Source organism: Mus caroli, unplaced genomic scaffold, assembly GCF_978045245.1.
Source record: "Mus caroli unplaced genomic scaffold, Mus_caroli_1 scaffold_16, whole genome shotgun sequence".
Classification (NCBI taxonomy): Eukaryota; Metazoa; Chordata; class Mammalia; order Rodentia; family Muridae; genus Mus; species Mus caroli.
In genome coordinates this window covers 50,951,162-50,977,369 of record NW_028227271.1, presented here as the reverse complement: position 1 = coordinate 50,977,369, position 26,208 = coordinate 50,951,162, and the positions used below count along the sequence as shown (strand labels likewise).

At 41.2% G+C, this 26,208-nt stretch overlaps 1 protein-coding gene and 1 long non-coding RNA gene across 3 annotated transcripts in view; one reads left to right on the top strand and one right to left on the bottom strand.

The window, feature by feature from the left end:
* Nucleotides 1-1,215: 1,215 nt before the first annotated feature.
* Nucleotides 1,216-26,208, bottom strand: part of Samd12 (sterile alpha motif domain containing 12) — a 454,418-nt gene continuing 429,425 nt past the window's right edge. For both annotated transcript variants that reach the window (XM_021183955.3, XM_021183956.2), the window contains exon 5: nucleotides 1,216-9,618. In XM_021183955.3, the coding sequence (XP_021039614.1) occupies nucleotides 9,596-9,618 (23 nt within the window). In that variant the 3' untranslated portion in view covers nucleotides 1,216-9,595. The remainder of the gene's footprint in view (nucleotides 9,619-26,208) is intronic.
* LOC115029404 (uncharacterized) lies at nucleotides 14,790-20,680 on the top strand. The gene is made up of 3 exons (XR_003834960.2): nucleotides 14,790-14,816; nucleotides 19,111-19,292; nucleotides 19,787-20,680. It is a non-coding gene; the product is annotated as an uncharacterized LOC115029404 (long non-coding RNA).

Below are 26,208 nucleotides of genomic sequence, written 5' to 3'. Positions count from 1 at the left end.
AGAGAAGGAGTCATGGTCATGAGTCGTCCCAGAAACAACAAGATGAGAAAGTTTGTTTTGGGATTGTGGTTTCTTATCTTTTAAAGAGACTACCTAGCAACAAGACTGCCACATTACCTGTATTCAAACAGAGAAATAGAGAAAAATACTTGTATGGACTTAAAATGTATACAGAGTTCTGAGGATTTCTACCTCCACTCTGGGGTTTTGTGGGGAAATAAAAGCAGAAGCAAACAATGTTTGCACAGCAAACATGAGAAAGCAAGGTGTCTTCTCGTGATGCAGAATTTTTGAGAGCTTTTTCCTGTATGGAGAAGAGGCTTTTATTTTTATTTTTATTATTATTTTTTTTTACAGCTCTTGGTGAGGCAATCCATAGTCGAAACCTGTTGCCTATACATGTTTATTAAAATGTATTATTGAAGCAAGGGGGTTAAAATACAAGGGAATTAATTTAGGGCAGATAAAATCATCTCTTGTCGACATTTGGTGCATCTAACTATTTTGGAAATATTTAAGTTTAAGTGAAAAATTTGTTATCTTTAATATATATGAACAAGGAAGGAAGGTATCTAGATGCTTGCTGGGCAACATCAGGGCTTATGCTGAATGTATCTGACAGCCTGACTTCTCACTCCAGGCATCTGAAGGAGTTGTTATTCAAAGTCAGTATCTATTGATCAAAGACAGATCTCTTATACTTGGTTACCACCTGAAAGAAATGCAGACAGGAGGTGTTTGAAAATGCCATCACCCATGCTACCGTGAATATTTAAGACTCCTGACCACAAGAGCAAACTCACGAGTTAAAATCTTAGGTCCCCTCTCTCTCTGATATGTTACCATGTCTGAGGATGAACGGAATTGTGACTTTTGTCCAGCTGTGCTCAATATTCAAGTGTTCAACAGAGAGAGCAATCAGACTGGTGGAAGTCAGTACTGCAGGAATTGTATGTGCTGGGAGCTAGAGGGAGGCTGCCAGTTCATCTCATATACATTATTTCTCCAGGAAACACAGCATAATCGAGGACAATTTTCCACCAAGAATTGCATCATTAGCTAACACAGGGAAAGCGAAGCGCTGTTAACTTTTCTTTTTTCTTCTGCAAAGCTGATGAGCTGAAGAAAATAGAAATGAAAAGTTTAATGCATTTTTTTTTGCCAAGAATATATGTTGAAAATCAGAATCAAAACACTTTTACACGGTAATAGAAATCCCACATTTTAATACATTGCCATGCATATAAGGAAGAGAATAATGCCGAATACAAAATAGTCAAATATACAAAATGATAAAGCTGATTTTCAAGCCTGATAGAGATCATGCTTAAGGATACAAGTGGGCAGAAATCTGTACAGTTTTACTCTTATCAGTTGAAAAAGAATCATGCCCCTTCCCAGTCTTCTTGAAGAAAACCCAAAATAGAAAGAAATATTCTAAGAAAATATAAAGGAGACCCAAAGGGAGTTGGCAAGTTGGTAGCTGCTCAAGATACATAAGTTGGTGGCTCAAAATTGTGGTGCACAATAAGTCTTATGTTTAGAGAAGAAAGGTTTCTAGACATCCGAAACCGTGGAGCCCGGGAGCAATGTGGACATCCAACGGAAAAGGCACTCTTGCTTTCGCCACAGAAAGTTGTTGTTGTGTCTTTCTAAGTCTGGGCCTGGGACCCTTTCTGGAGAAAAATAAATAAATAAATGAAGAAAGAAAGGAACAAGTGAGAAAAAGAAAGAAAAGAAAAGAAGAGAAAAGAAAAGAAAAGAAAAGAAAAGAAAAGAAAAGAAAAGAAAAGAAAAGAAAAAGAAGAAGACTAGCCCAGCAGAACAATTGTGGGTAGTGGATAAGGGAATTCCTATTTAATGAAAAAGCCTTGGAAGACCAACACAGTTAAGACTGTTTCTTTAATGATGTACTTAAGGACGCTATAATGTCTACAATCTCCATAGACTATTATGTTATAAAATGTGCTTTTTAGTCACCGTTGGTCAAAGAATGACCCTTTTTTTTAAAAACTCACATTTCTTCCCTCAGAATGTGTTATTCTTTAGGGTGGGATGTTTTTCTCCATTTCATTATTGTAGTGCTGGAGACTGAACCTTGGGGACCCTACATGTGTTAGGCAAGCAATCTACCAATGAACAGCTCCCTTAGACTCTCTGTTTAATTCATACCATATGATTTTTTTCTTCTTTCTTTCCCAGAACAAATACTAACATGCTATAGCTCCCGATTAAAAAATAAATCTACCATGCTTATGTAATTCTTGATGCCCTCAGCATGCTAAGGCACATGTTCTGTGGCCTTGCTCAATCTGCAGGTTGGTAGTCTTTGCCTGTACCAATCTCTGACTAGGTCATTGTTCTCTGAACCTTGCAGAGGGGGAGTGGGGACAAGTGGATACTGTCACTAAAGGCTCTTCAGGCTACTTGCCATATTTTCGAAAAAAATGTGTGTGTGTGCATGAGTGTACAGCTATTCATGTGTATGTGTGTTCATACACACACATAAAATACCATGTTTTAGTTTCTATTCATTCTTTCTTTTCCTCTTTTAATCCAAGAGTGTAGGATTGATATTAAGAGTATTGAAGAAAAAGCCAAAAATGAGGAATAGTATCATTAACAAGGTCCATACCCAGTTTGCCTTGACAATTATACACAGATATGTGCTATGAAACAACTTTCCCTATTAGCCCCTTCTACTCCTCAAACAACCCTGTTTGCTGATGGACAGAAAGCATCCCAGATCTCCTGGGCAATTGCTATTAGTCCACCATTCTTGAATTCAGAACAGTTTCTTCTCCTTTATCAGCGAAGTGCCAATCTCTACAAAGTCCCAAGAATAACTTAAGTATAAAAACCACAACAGATCGATAGTTTCTTTTCTCAGATGCTTTTTACTGCTAATCTGTAATTTTGTTACAATATTGATCTTTTCTAAAATTTCTTGTAAAGCTATTTAACTTAGCGCCTAATAATATTAAGTAGCCGGATTAACTAGAACTACAGTAGTGTGATTCAGTGGTGTAAGAGTTTCGGTAGAATTAGTTTCAAAACATTGGAGCTGCCTTGGTTTTTCAGCAGACTGGTTTCTTCTGCTCTAGTCACCACTGAGATGCATAATGCAAATGAAAGGGCGGTCTTATTCAGTTCTCTGCAATGTGAATTTCTTTTACTAGCTGAGCACCAGCCTCCTCCAGCATTACCTTCTTAAGAACACAGTGCTCTCTGGCTGGGAGAGGAAAGAGGACAGATAAACTATGCAGAGCCCCTCCATTGTCCCGTGCTAGTGCAAGCAAGCAGAAGTCCTACTTCCCCCTTGGGGGGTAAAAACCCTTGCAGAAGCTAAGGCTTCGGTTGCTAGTGATCTGAGGTAGGAGTGGGAGAAGCATGCAAGAGATGGCTTGCGGCTGTGACTCATGGGTAGAAGAAAACTTGTCTAGCATGGCAGAGCCCTGGATTTAATTCCCAGCACTGTTTCAAAAATAACCAACCAACCAACCAACCAACCAACCAACCAACCAACCAATCAAAGAAGATTAAAGACAAGACTCTAGAAATCTGAATATAAATAGCCACCAGAGGCAACTAACATGACCTTCAAGGTTTCCATCAGTAACCAGGGGTCTTTTTAACTGATTAATTTTTTTTCTTGAGACAGGATCTCATGTAGTACAGATTAGCCTCAAAATTGCTATGCAGATCTGGATGACCTTGAACTCTTGGTTCTCCCTTGCCTCTCTCTCAAGTGCTGGCATGTGAGGCATGTACCACTCTACCAGTTTATGTGATGCTGGGGATCCAACTTAGGGCTTTGTGCATGCTGTGGAAACACTCGCAAATTAATTATGCTCCTCGCTCCAACAGACACCTTTTTAACATGTAGAAGAACTGGCACACACCTCACCCCTGCAACTCCTATGTGAGGAAACACAGGCTTATCTTGGAATAGATGTATGGGATTCAGACATGGAAATTGCCCAAAGCTTCATGAGTCTGTGGTCAGTTTCCAATGTAGTTGGATTGTTATATATGAATATTTAATTCAACAATCTTCAAGCCAAAGACTATGACAATTCTCAGATTCCAAACCCTATTTTTGCATTTATGACATGGAGTCTATCTAGTGTGTTAAAAAGGTCTTTTCATGGCCTTTGTAGTATTTTAGAAGCTGGGGTCACTTCTAAGGAGAAGGCCACAGAACATGCTTAGTTTGTGGGTGGGATAGAAGCAACCTCTAAAGTGCAGAGGTATTGAATTGGAGGCAAAATTAGTTTCTCCTTCCCAAGTGAAATAATGATCTATTGTAATAAGAATTTTTGTTTCAGCATAAAGTATTTTAATATATTTTCATAGAACTTGAGAAGGGTGGTAGTGATTCAATCCAACTCCACCAAACAGATTTGTGTGTTCCTTCAAACCAATCAGAACTTGAGTTCTACCTTTGATAGTTATGTCTATGCTAATATTCAAAAACTGCGATTTAATTCTTTATTTCCTTTGATCCAAATGATCAAATCCTAAAAGACAGTGAACAAGGTGGCATTAATATCTCCTCCCTGCCCCCTCTCTTGATTTTTCCAGAAAGGGTTTCTCAAGGCCTGGCTGTTCTGGACCTTGCTTTGCAGATTAGCCTGGCCTCAGAGATCCATCTGCCTCTGCCTCCTGAGTGCTGGGATTAAAATGTGTGATTTATCACTACTGCCCAGCTCAATGGATTTCTGAGCATTTGAGCTGATATGAAATTCAAACACTAGACAGTTTAGGCAGAAAGGTTCACTTCTAAGATCCCTTCTAAGGCTACTAGAAAGTTCTAAGATTTTGAAACATTAACAACAATAAAACAATCGATTGAGCCAAATTTCCAAATAACATTTTCAAAATTTGAAAACCTTTATATGATCAAAAAGAATATCAAAAGACCAACATTTGGCATCATTGTGTTAGTTGAATTGTGATTTGGCATAAGTCCTGTTACCAGTGACTTAAACGGTAGTCAGTGCAGATTTGTAGTGTCCTTTAATGCTTGAAATAATTAGGAGGGGGTTTTGATGGGAGGATTCTTCTGTGCTTAAGGTTCTAGGGCCACCTTATCGGGTCAATGAAATGCCCTCTTTATAAAACCTTGCATGAGCAGGTTCCACTGTTCTGTAGAAGTCATTTCTTGGTCATTTGATGGGAAGCAGGGACAGCCTGATGGTCTCTCCCATTTTCATTTTGTCACCTAGATTTCATGCTACACACTTTAGGGTTTGGAAATAGTGTGTCCCTTCCCATATCCTCACCCAGGATTTTGCCTCTGAAGCTACAGTGATGGACATCACTTTAGTCAGTGTAACAAAGGTGGCACACTTGGTCCCTGTTTCCCTTGGCAGGAGCTTTCAGACGTATTCTGTACTCCAGTTAACAATCATCCCTGGAGGAAAGCAACGGAATCAGCCTTCTTTTATCTTGAAGCTGCTAGGAATTCTGTCTAGTGATAAACCAGAGCTCAGAGGACCTTTCTCTGGCTCCAGGATTAGACCCAGATCTAAGGAGATTGAGGAGGAGGCTTGCTTGTCTTTGAAATCGAGTCCTCAGCTGTGCTCCAGTAGAGCTATCTCCTGGCCTGTCCTCTCTAATTCCACTGACATTGTTTTAATGATCCACATGGACGAGTGACTTTCTGGAGATCAAAATGGGGGCCCACTACTGCTTGGGTGGCATAAAGGCTAACCTTAAGACTGGATTAATAGTCAGGGCGTGGGTGGTGGTGAGGACTATGTGCTTCTGTTTGAGTTCTTTATAGAATGCTTGAAATATACTTACAGCATTATGTGAAGAGAAGGAGATGAGAAGAAAAAAATCACACACACATTAAGCAGAAAGTGGGATGGAGGGGGCCGTGGGAGAGGTGATGAATAGAATCAGCCTTTAAAGAATAAAGGAATTTTTGTCACTTTCAAAGATTACAATTTTAAGTCTATGGCAGCTTTAAGTCTAGTTGTCAAGTTGCAAAAATTACTCTAAAGAACAGGGAAGAAAACATTGCAAAAAAGCTGCTAATGTGTGGGGAAGAGGTTTTGATTAAAAAAAAGTGTTAGGGGTGTCTTGAAAACTTTACTTCCTTGAGACTTGTATTGTTGCTATCCAAAACTAATTATGTGGCATTTGTAGACAAAGAAAGCATTTAGGGTGTGTGTGGTGGATCTGATGGATCTATCTTACTTTCTATTCACAGGCATCCTTGACGGACCCTCCCCCCCCCCAATGTTAAAAATGGCACGTTTTCCCTCAATACTGAGGACTGTATGCCTTTGTTTGGGCAGTTGCAGAATGACTCTGGGGAGAACCTGGCTTGTTTACCAGTGTGGTGGAGGTAGAAATCGAAGTGGTGGCTATACATGTCAAAGAGCTATGGTGGGGATTTAAAGGTAAGACACATCCCATTAAGAAAGTTGATAGGGTCCCTATTGCTCCCAAGGCAAGTCCCAAGCTACTGGCATGATTTGCTCTGCATATTTAAATTCAGTTCTGGATCTGAACTGAGCTAATCCCCTCAGCACCCTGGAGAGCCTGGTAATTGTTGATTTCAGTTCATACCCGAGTGCCTTTCCTGTATAGTTGTGAGTGTCAGCCTTTTCATAAAAGGGGCAGCACACATTTAAGTAAAAGGAAAAATTAATCCTCAATGATTTACAGTCTTTAGATATCAAAGAATTTATCCCTTACCTCCCTATATGTTTGACCTATGAAACAAAACTCATCATAGATAGGTCTGGATTTCTGGAAGATAAAATTTCACCCTCACACCCCAACCCCAACATACTCAGCACAGCAAGAAGGAACCATGGGACAATCCCACAAAGCATCTCCATACAACACGGAAGCTGAAGGCTGTGAATAAAATCATTTCTTCATTTTTTTTTCTAGTTTTGCTAGTGCATGCACAGATTTTTGTACCACCATGTTTCCTAACCTACAAAGATTTCAAACAGAGGTCAACAGTTTGGAAAACAGTACAAATATGTAGGTTGTGCCAAGCGTTAAGGCATATTTAGAGACACCATTTTTGACTGGGCTCTTTAAGGACCTTCATTTTGTGTTTTCCCATTTCCATCTTTACCCATTATCTTTCAATAATGTTACAGTATTCCTCTGACTTAGGAAAAAAGGGGGCAACTCTTTTTTAATTGTTCAGATTATTTTACAAAAGGCAACGCAGCAATAGCCCATGATCATTTAGTGGACATCTGCACTATAATGTGAGTCCAGTTTTCCAAGGGTGTTAGCAGGAGTCTCAGAATATCGCTGATAATTCCAAGCTATAATATCTCAGCACCTGGCAGGATTTATAGGATTCATTAGAACCAATTCTGGGCCTTTAGGAGTAGTTATGGAATTGGCATTTCAGAGAATCCAGCATAGTGGTAAATAGTAATGTCTACAGAAAGAATGGAAATATAGGGACTGGGGTGGGCATCAAGGAAAACATCTAAGAGCTGCTGAGAGAAGCTCTGATCAACTTAGCTGGTCATTTAGCTCAATTCTATATGTGCTTTGAAGCTGCCCACTCATTCAGGTAAGAGATCTACCTGCTGTCTGCCATGAACATTTTTCTATGTTTCTGTGGCAAGGTGGAGGGGATGAGTGTGGGTGTCTCAATTCAGTTTGCACTATGGGAAAATAGCAGAGTCCTTGAAAAAAAAAAAAAGAAATGATTCAATAGAAGTAGGAAGAATATGCCTTATATACTAGAGTGGACCCAGTACAGTTCTTGGCACATGGTTGGGTCCCTCAACAGATGCCTGCTGAATGAAAAGAAGGAATGGAGGGCACAAAAACCCTGCTGTGGTAACTAAGGAAAATGGATGGGTCATAGGAATGGAATGTTGGCAGCCTGAGTTTGGATTATCAATCCCAGCTTCTTAGAGAATTATGGTCTGTGGTGACTTAGATAGTTCTGATGGTGATCTGGTGCGAAGAAGTTCAGATCTCATGGTAACAATCATTTCTCTGACTTCCCTATTAGGAGTCGCTTCTCTAGCCCACATCCTGACAGGAGCCATGCTGTAGAGAGACACCCTCATGTATCACACTTAGCTCTCTCCACTTCTTGAATGGGAACAAGTGGAGACAGGAAATGAATGTTTGGAGACAACATGGCATGTCTTGGTTGCTTATGGGAAGGTTTCAGATTGTTACATCTATTTTAAAGATTAGTCTTTGATTCCTGTTGGTCTTGAGTTAGGTTAAGGAGTACTCATAATATACTTTGCTGAGTTTTTGATTCAGCCAAGTTTCTATTTCTGGGGTAAAATGTTAATGAATCACAGGGGGCAATCCATAGGAATGAACACTTCTCTTGTGTTCAGGTAAACCATCACTAAACGGACCAGTTTCCCAGGACTGTGCTTTGTTTTTAGAATTAAAATAAAAAATAAGTCATATATACATTCAAGGAGGTATTAAAAGGAAGACTACTTTCCATGCTGAGGGAGAAACCGTGTGTGGGCTGAAGGTGTTACTTCTCTTGGCACACAGTGGAGGTCATTTGTGGCTTCTCTCCAGATCTGTGACTTACACTTGACCTTGGGAAGATTTCCTAAATGTGGAAGTGGAACCACTAAGGAAGATTGCGTCCTGCTGCCCTTGGCAGCAATCCACAATGGTCTTTGATGGAATGAAGGCCATCCTCTTTTTTGTTTGGAAGGTCTCCTCTATGGGACAAGGGTATGTATACATCAGCCGAAGAGAAGCATCCTATATGGAGTGTCCTTATGTGATGTGTTAAGTTGTGCCTAGGTACAAAGAAGCAAGACTTCAAATATTCCAGTCACCAGACTTGGGTCTACTTCCCCTTGTGCTATAAGTAATCCAGGTATCCAGTTAAGTGTCAACAGGTGAAGTCTAACAGTATTGTGGCCATATTTACACTGAGCTACCACAAACAACTGTGAGGATATTAGGAGCAGAGTTGGTTTTGGACAGTCTGAGCCAGAAATAAGACAAGACTTATAAAGAAAAGAGAAAACACTTGTCCTACATGTATCAAATGTGCTATTTTATCTCAGTGTAGTGTTCTTATATAAAGTGCTGCAGCGTTGGAGAGAACACCTTTGGAAATTGTCACTAACATAATCTAGACATGTTTACATTCCTACCAGGGCACACTATTTTGAACCCTTCCACTGAGATTGCAGAACTCTTGTATTTTTTTCTAGAACATCATGCCATCTGCACACTTAATGAAATAATCCAGTGGTTGCCATGCTAAAACAGGACTTGTAGTGAAGGGCACAGATGGAGCCCAAGGGGAACTTGAGTTATGCACAGTGATGAGAACTGGAAGCCAATGTCCAGCTGATGGTTTGCCAATGACCACTTGGAACGAGTTGGCACTGTATGTTATGCACCTCATTTGAAAATCTGCAGCAAACTAAGATTTTTTTCACACAATGTTCATAATCTTGACCAAATAGGCATTTTCTCAGTTGATCCGGTTAATCTGTCAGTGCTCCAAGGATCTCTTCTGGCAGGGCCATGAGTCAGTGTTTCTCTGGGGAACAGGCCATGCTCATATGGAACAGGACACCAGCTTGCAAGGCTCGCATGATTATGGAGAACACTCCACTGAGGCTGCAAGAAGGAAGAAGGGAAAGAAAAAGAGGGGGGAGGGGACATGGTTAATTACTTCCTTTATAATCTGACATACCAATTTGTAGCAATGACCTTAAACAAACCGTAGCACCCTTAGGTCAAAGAGAAAGGTCTAGCCAAGATGAGGGTTACTCAATTCAGGATGGATTAGTCGTGGCTTGTACCCATGAAAGATCCTTGTACTAGTTGGCAGAACACAGAAGACGTCCATTTCAAGAACTGGACAATGTTGCTTTAAATGGAGGCAAAGCTGGTTCTCTGATTTGGCATTCAGTTCCGTGACAGGGGGCAAAAACAGAGACTCTATCTATCTCATGTTTTAGAGCTATGTGCATATACTGACCTGAGGCACTATGAGGCTGGAAATGGTGCAAGACATTGTGTATGTATGTGTGTGTGTCTGTGTTTGAGTGTGTGTGTCTGTGTGATTTCATTCCTTAGGAATCCTTGAATGAAACCAAGGGGGAAAATACAAGAAGCAGATGATTAAGAACTCCCGAGTTTGCACATTGAAAAATGAGTGAGATTTGGGGCTAGAAAGAAAAAGCCATTCAAATCCGACTAGAGATTGAACTATTTGCATGTTAGTCCTGCTTTGGACATTTAGAATTCTGGACTAGATATATTATCCTCATTTTAGTTTTCTAATTTCCCCATTATTTTATCTGGCTACTGCCTACAGTTCATCATATACAGGTCCTCAATAAGTCATTATTATGAGCATACAAGAAGACTTTTTCTAAAAATTGAACACTGGTTTTATTTACTACATAAAATAATTGGGCAACAGCAGGGGTTATTGATAGAAAAGGCACATCCATAGGTTTTTTGAGTCCAGGTGGCTTTACAAAATATGAGAAGATACACAATTTGTAAGCAAGCATTTGATTAAAACTTGTTATTGGTGAGAAGAATGCAAAACAAAAGGTCCTCTTGTAAGTGTATTAAATATCAAATAGTAACACAAACTTCTGATAAGGTTGTAATGTGACTAGAATGTTAATATGTTGCTCATGGCATTGTAAGCTGGAAAAATAACATCCATTTATTTAAAAATCATTAAAAATTTATATCCCCTAATCTAGTGATCTCATTCCTAACAGGGTACCCCAAGGTAAAATAGAAAAGATACAGGGAGCTACAAGCAAAAACCTGTAACTTAGAGATTATTTATACTACAGAAGAAAATCAAAACATGTCTATTGTTGGGACTTAAGCTAAGTAAATTATGGTATGATGATTACATGAGCATTAAAATAAGATTAATTATGATGATTATATATCAATAGTATAAAGTTACATATGCTGTAATGCACAACATAATATATGCATGTGTATATAAAATGTATATGTATACAAAATATATGCATGTATTTATAATAAATGAACAGTAAATGAAAATGGGAAAAGTGCTACTAATGTTATTTAAATGTTTTGAAAAACAGTAAGAAAATTAAGCTCACTATGTGTACACTCCTGAGCAGTGATTCACTAATGGATCCTGGGAGTTGGCTCTCACCATTATTTCCTAGAAAAATAATACTGTATACTTTCACACAGTTTTATGAACTTTCCCTGCTTTCTAGACACAGTCAAGAACTCCACCCTATGTGATAGTATGGCTTCTTAAACTTCTATCATTAAATCCCCAATAAGCCCTTTATTTAATATATTATCTCCCACCTTTTAAACTCTGGCACTTGTATATGTCTAATGTTTAAGCAATTGACTCCATTGACAGAGAGGAAGAGAGAGAGAGAGAGAGAGAGAGAGAGAGAGAGAGAGAGAGAGAGAGAGAGAGAAGAGACTAACATGGGGGAAAATATCCAGGTCTATCTAGCTACAAGGAAACACAGCATAGATTTCATGCAAACCAACACAGCAGAGCATAGTATTCTTGAGGCTGTTCTTACAATCAGATCTGGGAGATGTATGTCCTTGGAAAAAAGCCAACAAAATAAAATTTGAACAGGAATAATGACAGTTAAAAATTAAGCTCTGAGTTGTTTTTTGTTCTGTTGTGTTTTGCATTGCTTTCAAAGACAAGGTTTCTCTGTTTAACAGCCCGTGTGTCCTAGTATAAGCTGAGTTATAATATTTATACCTTTGTAGGGAAATTGCAGTTAGGTATATCATCCAAAGAGCTGTGTTGTCCACATGGGTGTCCATGTTCATAGAGAGCAGATGTGTCTAATTTGTATTCCTGGATGGAATCTTAGCCTATTAAACTTCAATGCTTTTTCAACTTCAGTGTCCAGGACTGATCTTAGGGAAAGAAGAAACCTGCCCATTTCACCAACAAGGAAATCAAGGCCCTTAGCATTACTGGGCTAAGGTAATACAGATCACAAGGGTCCAACTTCTATTCAGAGATATGCGTGCTCTACTCTAGTGACATAAAAGTGTAATGCATTGAAAATAGAAATTACAATTGCCCAGAGCAGTCATCATCCCCCTTGCACCCTCTAGTGAAATTCTTTATTTATCCACAAGCACATATTTACACACATTCAGCAAAATGAAAGATGATGGTAGGTGGGGTTAGAAAATTTGAATAGAAATGAATTTATACCAGCAAGAACAGTGAGGCGTTCTTATAGAAGATGAACATACAAGGCAGTAGAGGCCATAGAAGTATTAGTGTTTTCAGGATTGACAAGACGTTTGGATATGACTATCATATGCCTGATTTGTGAGGGAAGAAATGGACAAAGAAGGAAGTACATTGTGGCATCATGTCATCTTTTACATCTTTTATATCTTTACATAAGGTCAGCCTCCATTGTTCACTGATGCTTCTTGCCGTTAGCATTTGGTGTTTCTTAATGGACTCATCATGTTGCACTAGGTTCAGTGGGAACAAGAAGTCAGTACCTACTCAAGTCGGATATAGATTGTACTCAGTTATATTAAACTCTGAACGTACCTCAGGTGTGTGGTACACACCTTTAATCCCAGAATTGCAGAGGCAGTCTGGTCTACAGAGCAAATACTAGGACACAAGGGCTGTTACAGAGAAACCTTGTCTTTGAAAACAACGCAAAACCCAACACAACAAAAACCAAACAAAATAGCTTGTAGGGAGCCGGGGCAGTGGCTCAGTGGATAACGTATTTGGCATTTAAGCATGAAGACCTGAGTTCAGTGGCCCAACTCCTACACAGCTGAGTTCGTTTTTAGGCATAATGGTGCATATCTGTAATCTCAATACTCAGAAGGCAGAGGCAGGTGGGTATCTATGAGTTTGAGGCTAGCCTCCTCCATAGAGCAAATTCCAGGCCAGCCAGTGCTACACAGTGAAACCTTTTTTTCAAAAACAAAAACAAAAAATGATTAACTGCTGGGTATATGGTGTACGTCTATCAATTCAATGCTGAGAGGTCGGAGGCAGGAGGATCCCTGGAGCTCACTGGCCAACCAGTTTATCTAATCTATGAGATCCAGGTTCAGTGAGACCCTGACTCACAAATATGATGAAAAAAAAAAAACCCAGTAAAAAGACATGCAACTCCAACCTCTGGTCTTCACACGTGCATGTGTGTGTGTGTGTACGCGTGTGCGTGTGCACAAACATAAGATACATACTCCCGTGTGTCCTTGACATGAATGGGGCTTAGAATTATAGCTCAGTTGGCACAGTAGCTTGCCTGCTATTAACGAAGCCCCGGTTCCAATCCCCAGCACTGCATAAACCCAGCGTGGAAGTAGACATCTATAATCTCACAGAGAGGGGTGACAGGAAGATCAGAAGTTCAAGGTCATTCCTGACTATATAGTAAATTTGAGGGTTGGGCCAGCCTATATGCGACCTAGTCTCAAAAACAAAAACAAAACAAAACAAAATTAAAATAAAACTGAAAAAAAATGCTACATTTATTCAAATGGAAAATGGCACTTTGTGTTTGGCACCTTCGGCTCTGTTCAGTGGGAAGCGGGCTATCTTTCATACGGTACTTGCTTTGGGCTCCAGCCCCTGTGTGCCAGCTATTCTAGAATCCTTATAGCTCCTCATTTCACCACAAAGATTCTGGCCTATGTTGTACCTTCTCTTTTTTCTTTCAGATGTTATCTTTTTATACCTCTGACACCATGAATACTAACTTCTCTATCTTTTAGGATGTTCTTCTCCAGGAATCACATTCTTTATAAACTTTTCCCTCTTTCTAGATATAGTCAAGAACTCCATCCTGTGTGATAGTATGGCTTCTGAAACTTCTATCACCAAATCCCCTATAAACCCTTTATTTAATATAATTATCACCTCCACCCCCGCTTTCTAAACTCCGGGACTTGTATGTGCCTACCAAGCATCTTACCACTAAGCAATACCTCAGCCTCCTCCTGAGGCCTTTTGAGGATGCTGCCATATCTTCTCTGAGTTTTATTTAAACATTATGTAGTATCAGATATATAGTAAGTGCTTAATGTATAATTGTAAAATTTTGATGGATATGATGTTGATGAAGACTCATTTTTTTAAAATCTAGCAATTGAGTTTGCACACTTGGACTCAATTGCATTTAGTCCAGAGTATGGGATAAATATCGGAGCTCTCAAACCCAGCGATTGAGAGCATTGGTCAGTACATGGGTTCTGGCTGATCTCTGCTCACTTCCCAGGCTCATCATAGACCAGCTATGTGATGTAAAAACCACAAATCTTTTTTTCCCAAAACTTAGTTGTTGCTTCATTTTTAAAATAGATAATGCACTCCCCACCTCACTGGGTTGCCTTGATGACAAAATGAGCTCATAGGAAAGGCATGTGACACCATGCTTAGCAAGTAAAAAAGAACTGATGAGGGCCTACTGTTTTATTATTGTCAAAGTTCCGAAAGTTCCATTGAAAATCAGAGACACAAATATCTCCATGTTCAAAGGCTAGGAAAAGAAACAGAATGCCCATATGTCAGGCCTTTGCACTCTCCTGCCACCTTCCAGGCCACAGTCCCTCTACTCTGGTTCCACTCTCCTCCAGATTAGAGCAGACATTCAGACAGTTGCCTGATAAAGGGAGGTTCTGACACTTCAAAGGCAGGCCGTGACTTGCCTGGCAGGCAACAGGCAACTTGGCAGAAGGCTCGGGAACAGATTTTTGGAGTTAAGTGTTCAGGGTTACCTCCTCTCACCCCAGCAACAAAGGAAGAAGGCTGGGCATGTTCAGAGGAAAGATGTCAGGTAAGTCCACATCTCATGATGGGAAAGGAACAAACAAGACTTCTCCCCGGGAAAGTCTTCTATTCAGAAAAAAAAGGACATGTCTTCATGAAAGAATGTGTTTTTCAGGCAAGTTAAGTTAGAGGTCTTTGGGGGTGGGGTGGGCCTGAATTGCATCTGGATATGTTTTTGTAATTTGTATCAGGTGTGAGTTAGTGCTGCAGTTGCCCAAAATAACAGCCAGTAAGCAGGTATAAGATTTACTGAGCAAGCACTGTGGGTTACTAAGATTTTATAGACAATCATTGGCTGGAACACCAGTCCCATTTCAGGGCTCTCCATAATCACCTGAGAGAGGAGGGCAGGTACATGAGTTTGTCACTGCCCTGTGGGTAGAATGCATAGGGCTGAGGCCAGAAACCAGATCTGCTCTAACCACTGACTGTAAGATGGACTGCATGTTAGGAAAAAATAATCTCTAACCCCAATAGGAATAGAGGAGAGAAACATGTAATTGTGTTGTGTAAACGAGTTTTCATTAAACACAAATCCTAGCTATGGGGTGCTGTAGAAGTGTTTTACCCACAGAAAGGTAGCTCATTTCTCTTTTAACAGTTTATAGTCTTTCATAGCTTGGCTGTAATGGTTCTCAAATGAGTACAGGTTTTGTTCCATGAGGGACAACTGGCACTGTGTGGAAGACATTTCCAGTCATTACTCATGGAGGTTACTACTACCATCTAGCGAGTGGAGGTCAAGACACTGCTAAACACCTCAGAATGCGTAGAGTTCGTTCCCCAAGAAAGATTTCTCCAGCTTGAAATGTCAAATGTGCCAAGGTTGCTTTAGCAGACACAGATCTTTGCTTATTTTCTATTCTTGGTTGTGAGCCAAATATATCACTCTCAAAATAGGTCAAGATAAAAACCAACCTAAGAGGGCTGCTTGTCTGCACAGGAAAGGAGGTGAATTTCAAACCCCTCTTCCAGCCATCATTTTCTCATCTTATTTGATTTTTATATTCAATGCAATCAAAACCTTTAAAACCAAATCATTCCTAACTTCTAGAGCCCTCACAGGCATGCCATTAGAAAAATCAAGGTTGGATAATTTGGACAGGTTCGCTCAATTAATTGGTACGTTTGGAAGAAGTTACACCATAAGGAGAGGACAAAAGGTGATGTATGTAACCTTAAAGCTAAGCTTTGCTATCAGGTATGTGGTTTTGGGGGTACTGGTTCCATTTCTACCACTCTTGTCCACAAGAAACTAAAGGGTACCCCCTCGCTGAGAATATGATTAAAGAATCAGTTTTAAGATTTTACCCTCTATATATATATATATATATATATATCCACCAACTTCTCATGTGTCCTAGAAAAGTGGAAGCCATCATGCTGTGAAGGTTAGCTTTTTGTGTCAACTCAAACTGAGCTTCAGGGTGTCCACATATGTAGTTAGCCATTATTCTAGTGTCTCTATAAAGATATTTATGTGAGAGATGACTGTTTGCATTGGCAAGTTAGGAAAAGCTGATGGCCCTCCATAATGTGCACAGGCCTCAAACTTGAACAGGCAAAGGACTGAGTAACAGATTAACTCATGTTTCTGTTGGCTGTTGCTAGGACACTGGTTGTCTTCTGCCTTTGGATACAGACTCAGAGCGCAACTATAATTTTGTTTCTCAAGCTTATAGATGTTGAGACTTTGTAGTTTCTATGATTAAACTAAGTCTGTTCCTAAACTAAGTCTGTGTCTAATATATGTGTTTGTATATATATATATATGTATATATATATATATACACACATATGTGCATATATATACACACATATATCATCAAATCATACACACACACATAGACACACACATATGTCATTTGATGGTATTTTGTTTCCATGGAAATCTTTGAGTAATACAGTTTACAAATGACATGACAATATCAGTAAAAGGTATCAGTAGCCAGGTACTCATGGTGTGCCCAGCATTACACTCAGGACAAGGTCTACTTTGCAGCAACCAAGGTAAATGGGGATGCTAACTTCATTCTACAGATGAAAAAAAAGCCAGGGGAATAGAAATAAGTGACCCAGGCCTGGCTGTGGTCTTTAGGCCAGGCTATCCCTTGATTTGCCTAAGACATGCTTAGGTGCTTGCTTTTTCCAGAAGTGTTACATAGGAAATAAACACTTACACAGGATGGAAGGATTTTTGCCACCATGTCAAATTCCTGTACTCAATAGTTTCTCTTTTCCTATTAGAATTTGACTGGCTCTTGATATGGTAAGAGGAAGAGGGTTTCTGCTGCCTGACTCTGCAGTCCTCATGGACTCTGGGGGGTTCTGAAGGATTCAGGTGTGGAGGAAACTCTCCCATATTTGAAAATATCAAGTTGCATGGGCGGTTCTTTTTCCCTCTGTTCTGGGCAGGAGGGCAAAGGTGAGACCATGGCAGGGTGGGAAAACACTGGCCTTGTTCTTATACTCTCGTACTACATGTAGAACTGGTTGTTACTCAGTACTATTTGGCTGAGGAGTCACTGCACCTAATTCTAGTTACCTTGCTTCGATTATTCTGTGTTCATTTCAGATTATCACAGTGTATCCCCATAGATGTACAAAATTACTGTGTCACTAAAAGTATGCTATTAATTTTTATTTTTAAAAGGAATTTTCAAAATCTCTCTCTTTTGCTTTCTCTCTCTCCATGTATGTGTGTGTGTGTGTGTGTGTGTGTGTGTGTGTGAGAGAGAGAGAGAGAGAGAGAGGAGACTGTGTTTATGTGAATGGTTAGTGCTCATAAGCCATGGTGTGTGTGCTGTGTGAGTTAATGGGCAGTCCTTGACTCTCACCTTGGTTGGGCAGTCCATGGTTGCACTGTCTGGCTAGCTCCCTGCCAAATTTCTGGGGACTGTCTTTTCTGCGTTCCCCATCATGTCGGAGTAGCTCTGGAATTAAAGATGTGCACCCATTCTCCTGCTTTACCTCGATTCTGGTCCTCACGCTTTAGCAGTGAGTCCTTTAATCATTGATCCACACCCACTGCTTTATCCCCTAAATTTACAAGTCTGACCACGGAAAAACAAACCTGAACCAAACCTTTCCGAAATCAGCTCTTGAGTCACGCAGGTTAAATTGTGTCTGCTGCTTCCAGGGTTTAAAAGCTGACATTTGCACCCCAGGTCTTCCAACTTGCCTGCGTGAGACTCACCTCAGGGAGCTCTCTAATTTTTTTGCTTTGTCTAGTTCTCTCCCTCTGGTTCCGAATGTCCAGTGGGAAGATTGGAAAGCTATATGTTTAACAAGAGCTACAGTAATGCTCATGAAGCCAGTTTGGCAGTAGACCATGAAACACCCACGTCTTTCCCCCAGTATTTAAAGAGCAGTTATTTGTCCTTCAGACAGAGAAAAGTGGTATAGGCTGTGGGAAAATGTGGTTTATAGCTTTGGGTTTGTTTTTTTTTTTTTCATATAACAAAATAACAAGAATCCTGGATATAATACAAAGCAGCAATCCAATGCTGGGTTGTAGAATAGGGCAGGCAAGAGTAGGCTTTGAGAATCGTGCGAGCTATCTAACTTATGCAATGTCCCAGGGACCCAGACATGCCACATCCTTCTAATACCTCATGCTTCCTGCAGACTTCTGCATGCACATATTCCTTTGGACACTGGATGATGTGTTTGTTCTACACTGCTTTGATGGTATAGGGCTTGTGGGGTTTCGAATCCATATGATGACGCTATATTCATACCTGTTGTGTCATGTACTAGCATCAATTGATAACATATCTGTCCCTAGGTAAGTACTTCATGTTGTGTAGAAGTCTTTCAGGGAACTTGGGACATATTTCTGTGCTCCAAATAGGAGGGATTGGATTCAATACTTTTAGAGTAGGACCATGGATTTGAATTTCTGATCATGTTTTAGGGGCTGATATTATGTCTAGTCTGCCTTTCTGAAAACTGTTATGACTCTTAAATTTCTTCAGGGAAAAAGCATCTCTTGTCTCTTTCTGTGTCCTGGGGGAAAATGTGGGAGATATCAAAGTTGCTTTTGATGTGTTTGTAGAAGGAGAGAATGAATTTTCATATGAAAATATGAAGACAGCTTCATGAGCAAAGTTAGCAGTTCCTTCATGTATGAGTGGAAGGAGCTGGGGTGGATTGCCCACTCTTCCTCTCTATTGAGAAGTGGGATAGGGGTTTCACTATATGTAGCGATCTAAAAGTCTATGAGCATTTAGGATATCTATTGCCTTGGGTCTTTAGAAATGACTTCCCCTAGAATAGCAACACTCTCCTCTGATGCACAGCTGTAGTGAACCAGATACCAGCTGAGAGCTGCCGATGATCATCTTGTACCACACAAATATGAAATGATGCACTTCTGGGAGAAAGGACCATCCAGCCAGCTGTTCTCAGCAGGGATGCCATCGGTACAGCCAATTAGTCTGGGCTAACCTCAGTGATTCCATCCTTTGCACTGGTCAGAGAGGTAAGTGTCTCAAGTCAGTGCACTCTGACAGCCATGCTAAAAGCCCACCGAACCTTCCATAGAAAAACTCAGTCCAGTGGTAGTAGCAACAATGAATCAAAGAGAGAGCACAGGAATATACTTTGAAGTTCAATCCCAGTGGCTGTTGCAACTCCCTTCTACAACATCAGCCAGCTGGCCGGGAACATCCTGGGGGATCGCTTCCTAGTTTATCTCCTGGCTTCTCTCCCCGGGCTTCTGTAACCCAGCTTACAACTTGCTTGCCTGCTTGCCAACTGTCTGAGAAAACTCAGGTTTTCCTTTTTTCCCTGCTTGCGTTTTTTCTGTCATTCGCTCCTCTATTCTTCTCCGCCTGTTTGCACTATTTCACTTTACTTAATGTCAAGAGTTCCCTGTTGGCCAATCCAACACGGCCTTTTACAGAAAAGCACCCTTACCTAAGATTTCTCTTCTTTAGAAAAGGAATGATTAAAAAAAACTTTTTTTTTCTCCAGTGCCTGAAGCTTTTTCAAGAGAAAGAGAGAAGCACCCTTCTATGGGAGTCTCCAAGGCTGCTTAGTGATTCGCCTTTCAGTGCGTAGTCTCAACAGGGCCTAGAAGAGCCTCTCCAGGGAACAGTGCTATGCAAGCTAGAAGCAAACAAACAGAGGTGACAGCCAATGATGAACATCAGCGCACACTCTTAAAGCCGAGGGTAACCGTAGCGAGTGCTCTCTTTCAATCTGTGATGAATCACAGGATGGCATATTGCTGATCATGGAATTCTACAAGCTCTCTAGGATGATACCTGTGTCAGGAAGACATGGACCACTCAGTGTTACTAATACATGGACCACACTCTAGCAAGGTCTGAGGGCTCCCAACCTCCTGCCGTAGAACTCACTGGCAGCTTGAGCTTTGTGTGTGTGTGTGTGTGTGTGTGTGTGTGTGTGTGTGTGACTGAAGTGTTCTAACTGTTGGAATACAGTAGCCATTAGCTGTATGTGTTCACTGAGCACAGTGAAGTGTGAAGAGTTCATTGTGTATGTGTGTGTGTGTATGTGTGTGTGTTAGTGATGGTGGTGGTGTGTATAGTATACCTGATAGTATGAGTGTATGCAGATGCATATACCCCTGCACTTCTGTGGAGGGTACATGAGGATGTCTGGTATCCTACTCTATTACTTTCCATTTTATTTCTTTAAGTCAGCAAGACTCTGACTGAACCTAGCTCACTGGCTAGACTGTCTGTCTGTCCAGGTAGCCTCAGAGATCTGCCTGGCTCCACATTCTGTAGCATTGGTGGTTAGAGCATTGGAGGTAGGTGAGTGCCCTGCCTGGCTTTTTATGGTGGTGCTTGGGATTTGAACTCAGGTTTTCACATTTGAAGCAAGTGCTCTTAACGCTCCATGCCGTCTGTCTCTCCAGCTTATGGAAAATAGTTCTAGCTTTAATTTTTAACTTCATTTATATTTGCATGTCCACATGTAAATAAAAGTACTTGCTACTACAGTGTAGAGGAGAAAATGAAGACAGAGATTGAGCAAGCTGGCTTCAGAAAAGAAAGTGATCCAGCAAAAGGAACACCCTCTGCTTTCACTCATACAGTAGCTTTCTTCTTGTGACACCTGCCTCCTGCCTGTTCTCTTCAGTGTGGCCTGAAGCTTCCGCTCTGCTTCCCTACACAGTCCCAGAATCCCTATATATACAAAATGGTAATTAAGGACAACTTTATAAACATGCTGAAGTGTAGAAGATTTACTCAAACCCCTTGGACTCGGCAAAACCAAACAAGAAACCTAAGGGGAAATAGAACCTTTGTTATGAGCTGTTCCAGCTTGGAGTCTCTCTGGCAGAATTCTGAAGCCAGGATCCAAAGTTACTGTGCTGTGGCCTTTGATTTTGGGACCTGGACACAATGGGCAGATGTAAGTAGTGGAGGCAGACCAGAATGGGGAAACAAAAAAAGGCACTCTGCTCAAACTGACCCCAAGCTTCCCTCTCCCCCCCATGACAACTCACTGTGGGTGAGGAAAGGGCTGGGCTTGGTTTGTCTATACTGGAATCAGCAGGTTATAGTCTGTGTTACAGTTAACGAGATTTGGAGATGTTCCCTGGACTATAGTGAGTATTAATTTCCATTGAGGAAAAAGTTATGAGGCTTGGACGTCTTAATGATAACAGATAATTTCTCTGTGTGGGCAGAGCTACAAAGTGTGTTGCTATGAGACTGTGTGGATTGGGCACTTTCTTTTGTGTACACTGTTTCCCCTCAAAGAATCCACTTGGCCTGAAGTACAAACCTACTTGGGGACTTTTGTGATTAATTGCTTGAACTGGCTGGTGGCCATCGGCAGGATCTTGCAATTTCCCAGTTTCCACGCAGAATTAATGAAGCTGAAGCTTTAATGGGGTTTCAGGTAATAGAGCCCAGATGTCCAAAAGTATGACGTTTGAAATTTCATCGATTTGCGAGGCTGCAGGGTTTAAACCTTATTTATTTCCCACTTAGATGTCTCTTTGCCATCTTTACATAATCTTGGACCAGTCAAATGCAAAGGCCTTCACCTTGACGTTCTGCATCCAGAGAAGCTACTCCCATGCACACACCTGCAGCCAGCAGTTCAGAGATTCAAGCTCCCTGACTTGGGCGCCAGGCAATTGGGACCAGCTTTCTGCTAAGGATAGGCAGCGAGCGGCCCTTGTCCCACCTTACCATGCAGTGTTTAACTTCCAAAGTGTTTTCACACATTTAATTGCATTTCAGCCTGTCAGGGCCCCAAGGAAATGAGGTGGTGGTGGGGAACTACTATTATTATCTCTGTTTTGATGAGGGAATCAGGGAACACAGAAGAGAAGGGATAACAGCAGCTCACATTTGTGGCACACTGTCATGCGAAAATGGGGTTCACATGGGTCCTTTGAAGCCTCCTCATAGCTTGGTGGTTGATATGATAATCTGCTCTACTTCAAAATGGGAGAACTCTTGCACAGAGAAGCTGGGGTGCATTGGTACTACTTGTATGGTGCTGGTATGGAGTGGGCAGTGGTATTCTGGAGATGGGTACGTACTGCATTTCTTCCACAGGAATGTGGTCAGCATTGCAGACAAGACCTGGTGTATTTGTGTGTGTGTCCATGAGTGTAAATCCTACAAAAGCCCCAGAAGGGCATTGGAGTGCTTAGAGCTGGTGTGACAAGTGGTTGTGATCCAGCTTGTGTTGGTGCTGAACACTGAACTGGAAGATGAGTGTGTGCTTAGTGGCTGACCCATCTTTGCGGCTCCAGGATAGCACTCTTTGGTCCAAGATGGGGTCTTACTCTATATTATAGCTCTGACTGGCCTGGAACTCATTATGTGAACAGGCTGGCCTTAACTCCCAAAGGTCCACCTGATTCTTCCTTCTCAGTGCTGTGCTTAAGCACATATGGTAACCCACCGTACATGTACTTGTTAAGCCTAAGTATAATTTCCTAATGGGAAGCTGCCTGGACCATCTTCCTGTTCTGCTCAAAGCAGAGCATCTTACTATAGAGATGAACACCTGGTCAAAATGCAAAGAATAAAATACTCTGGGGAGCGCATCTCAAGTTGGTGCATCTACAATAAATCTTGTATGCCTAAGGCTCAGGGAACACCACTGAAGAGTGGGGCAAGAAGATGGTAAGAGCGAGAGGACCAGGGTACCAGTCATGAGATAGTGTATTCTGGACAGTACAGGGATGGTACACTCATGAAATCTCAACAATATTTTGTGTAAACAAAATTTGCAGATGACCACACCAGTCATGTCATTGTTGATGGGGGTTGGGGTATTTCACAAGGTTTCACCACTGAATGAAGAGTTGGCTACAGGCAACCAGTGGTTTCTGAGTGGGAGAATCAATTTTTCTAGGGACAAGACTCCTGATATATTATTGAATCCCAAGAAGTCACCTATAAACATATGACATGTACGGCTGTACCAGTATATGTATGGAGGTCACATGGACTGGAATTCGTTATAGGTGGGTATGAGCTGTCTGACATGAGTGCTGGGTACTGAACTCAGATCCTGCAGAAGCGATGTAAGAACTCTGGACCACTGAGTGATCTCTCCAGCCCAGAATACCTCAACATCTTTACTTGGCCTTCACCACAATACATCATAGAGAAGTTGGTTAAATGCCAACCTCTGCTTCCTTCTATGCTTCTCTGCCTAGTTTTACCTTTCTTACAAGGACAGCTGAGATAATCTGTTTATAGCCAAGAAGATGTCACATATTCTTGCTAAAGCCTCCTTGATCTGCTCTGGAACTCTGTACACCTATTCATTCTGTTGAATGAATAGATAGAATAAACTTTATTTTCATCCACAGTGCAACTGACCATTGAGCTCCATGCCCTCCAACACGGTTTTCTCCCTTCTTTCTGTCCTTCCTACAATTTTTCTATATAGCATAGGCTGTGCTTGAACTCATGAGTCTACTGTCTCTGCTTCACAAGGCTGGGACTGAGTCATGTACTACTTCTTATAGCCTTAATGTCATTTCTTGATTGCCATCTCAGGTACCATACTAAACACTGGATACATGAAAAAGGAATGTCACATAACCCTTTCTCTTATCCTCAGGCAGTTCTTGGTGCACTGAGACACATTCACACTGAGTCCATGACGTACAATGTCCTGTACATAAGTAAGGGCAAGATTCCTGAGGCATGAGGAAGTTGAGGTATACTCATTGATGTTTACAGTTATGATAAGGAATTCTGCCAAATAGCTCTTCTAGTTAAAGAAACTCCAAGGAGAAGGGTACTGTATTGTACACATCTAAGTTCCAGCCCTAGTTACATAGTATAGTCTTTTCGACACGTGAACATGGTACATCTGAAAAGGACCATGTAAGAAGTGACGGAATCCTCATGTTATAGCAGAGACAGTCTGGGGACTCTGCTCCTACCTTGGCCATGGTAGTAAAGATTAGGGAAGCTGACCTTTGCTGCTGCCTGTGCTTTCCCTACATGGCACTGGCGCAGGCAAGGGAAAGGATAGGAAACCCCTGGCACACTTAGCACTCAATGACCAATACAGGGTAAAACTATGACTTACTTCTGCAAGATGCCAAGGAATGCTTCATGTACTATCTTAAAATGACAGTTAGGGAAACCTTCCCCAAATCTACTCCTGCCCTCAAGCACCGCCACACATTAGTAATTTAAATTATTCCCATTTCATTTTTTTTATAGTTTATTTTTTTTGAATTAATTTTTTTATTAGGTATTTTCCTCATTTACATTTCCAATGCTATCCAAAAAGGCCCCAATACACTCCCCCCCCCACTCCCCTACCCACCCACTCCCACATTTTGGCCCTGGCATTCCCCTGTACTGGGGCACACAAAGTTTGCAAGTCCCATGGGCCTCTCTTTCCAGTGATGACCTACTAGGCCATCTTTTGATACATATGCAGCTAGAGTCAACAGCTCTGGGGTACTGGTTAGTTCATAATGTTGTTCCACCCACAGGGTTGCAGTTCCCTTCAGCTCCTTGGGTACTTTCCCATTTCAGCACAGTGACTGATTAACTTGGTATTATGTGGCCCTTAAAAATTGCAAAGCTTCTGTAAGGCAAAAGACACTGTCAATAAGACAAAAAGGCCACCAACAGATTGGGAAAGGATCTTTACCTATCCTAAATCAGATAGGGCACTAATATCCAATATATGTAAAGAACTCAAGAAGGTGGACTCCAGAAAATCAAATAACCCCATTAAAAATGGGGCTCAGAGCTAAACAAAGAATTCTCACCTGAGGAATACCGAATGGCAGAGAAGCACCTGAAAAAATGTTCAGCATCCTTAATCATCAGGGAAATGCAAATCAAAATAACCCTGAGATTCCACCTCATACCAGTCAGAATGGCTAAGATCAAAAATTCAGGTGACAGCAGATGCTGGCGAGGATGTGGGGAAAGAGGAACACTCCTCCATTGTTGGTGGGATTGCAAGCTTGTACAACCACTCTGGAAATCAGTCTGGCGGTTCCTCAGAAAATTGGACATAGTACTACCGGAGGATCCCACAATACCTCTCCTGGGCATATGTCCAGAAGATGTTCCAACTGGTAAGAAGGACACATGCTCCACTATGTTCATAGCAGCCTTATTTATAATAGCCAGAAGCTGGAAAGAACCCAGATGCCCCTCAACAGAGGAATGGATACAGAAAATGTGGTACATTTACACAATGAAGTGCTACTCAGCTAATAAAAATAACGAATTTATGAAATTCCTAGGCAAATGGATGGACCTGGAGGGCATCATCCTGAGTGAGGTAACCCAATCACAAAAGAACTCACATAATATGTACTCACTGATAAGTGGATATTAGTCCTGAAACTTAAAATACCCAAGATATAAGATACAATTTGCAAAACACATGAAATTCAAGAAGAATGAAGACCAAAGTATGGACACTTTGCCCCTTCTTAGAATTGGGAACAAAACACCCATGGAAGGAGTTACAGAGACAACGTTTGGAGCTGAGACAAAAGGATGGACCATCTAGAGACTGCCATACCTGGGGATCCATCCTATAATCAGCCTCCAAATGCTGACACCATTGCTTACACTAGCAAGATTTTGCTGAAAGAACCCTGATATAGCTGTCTCTTGTGAGGCTAGGCCGGGGCCTAGCAAACATATAAGTGGATGCTCACAGTCAGCTATTGGATGGAACACAGGGCCCCCAATGGAGGAGCTAGAGAAAGTACCCAAGGAGCTAAAGGGGTCTGCAACCCTATAGGTGGAACAACAATATGAACTAACCAGTACCCCCTGGAGCTCGTGTCTCTAGCTGCATATGTATCAGAAGATGGCCTAGTCAGCCATCAGTGGAAAGAGAGGCCCATTGGTCTTGCAAACTTTATCTTTATATGCCTCAGTACAGGGGAATGCCAG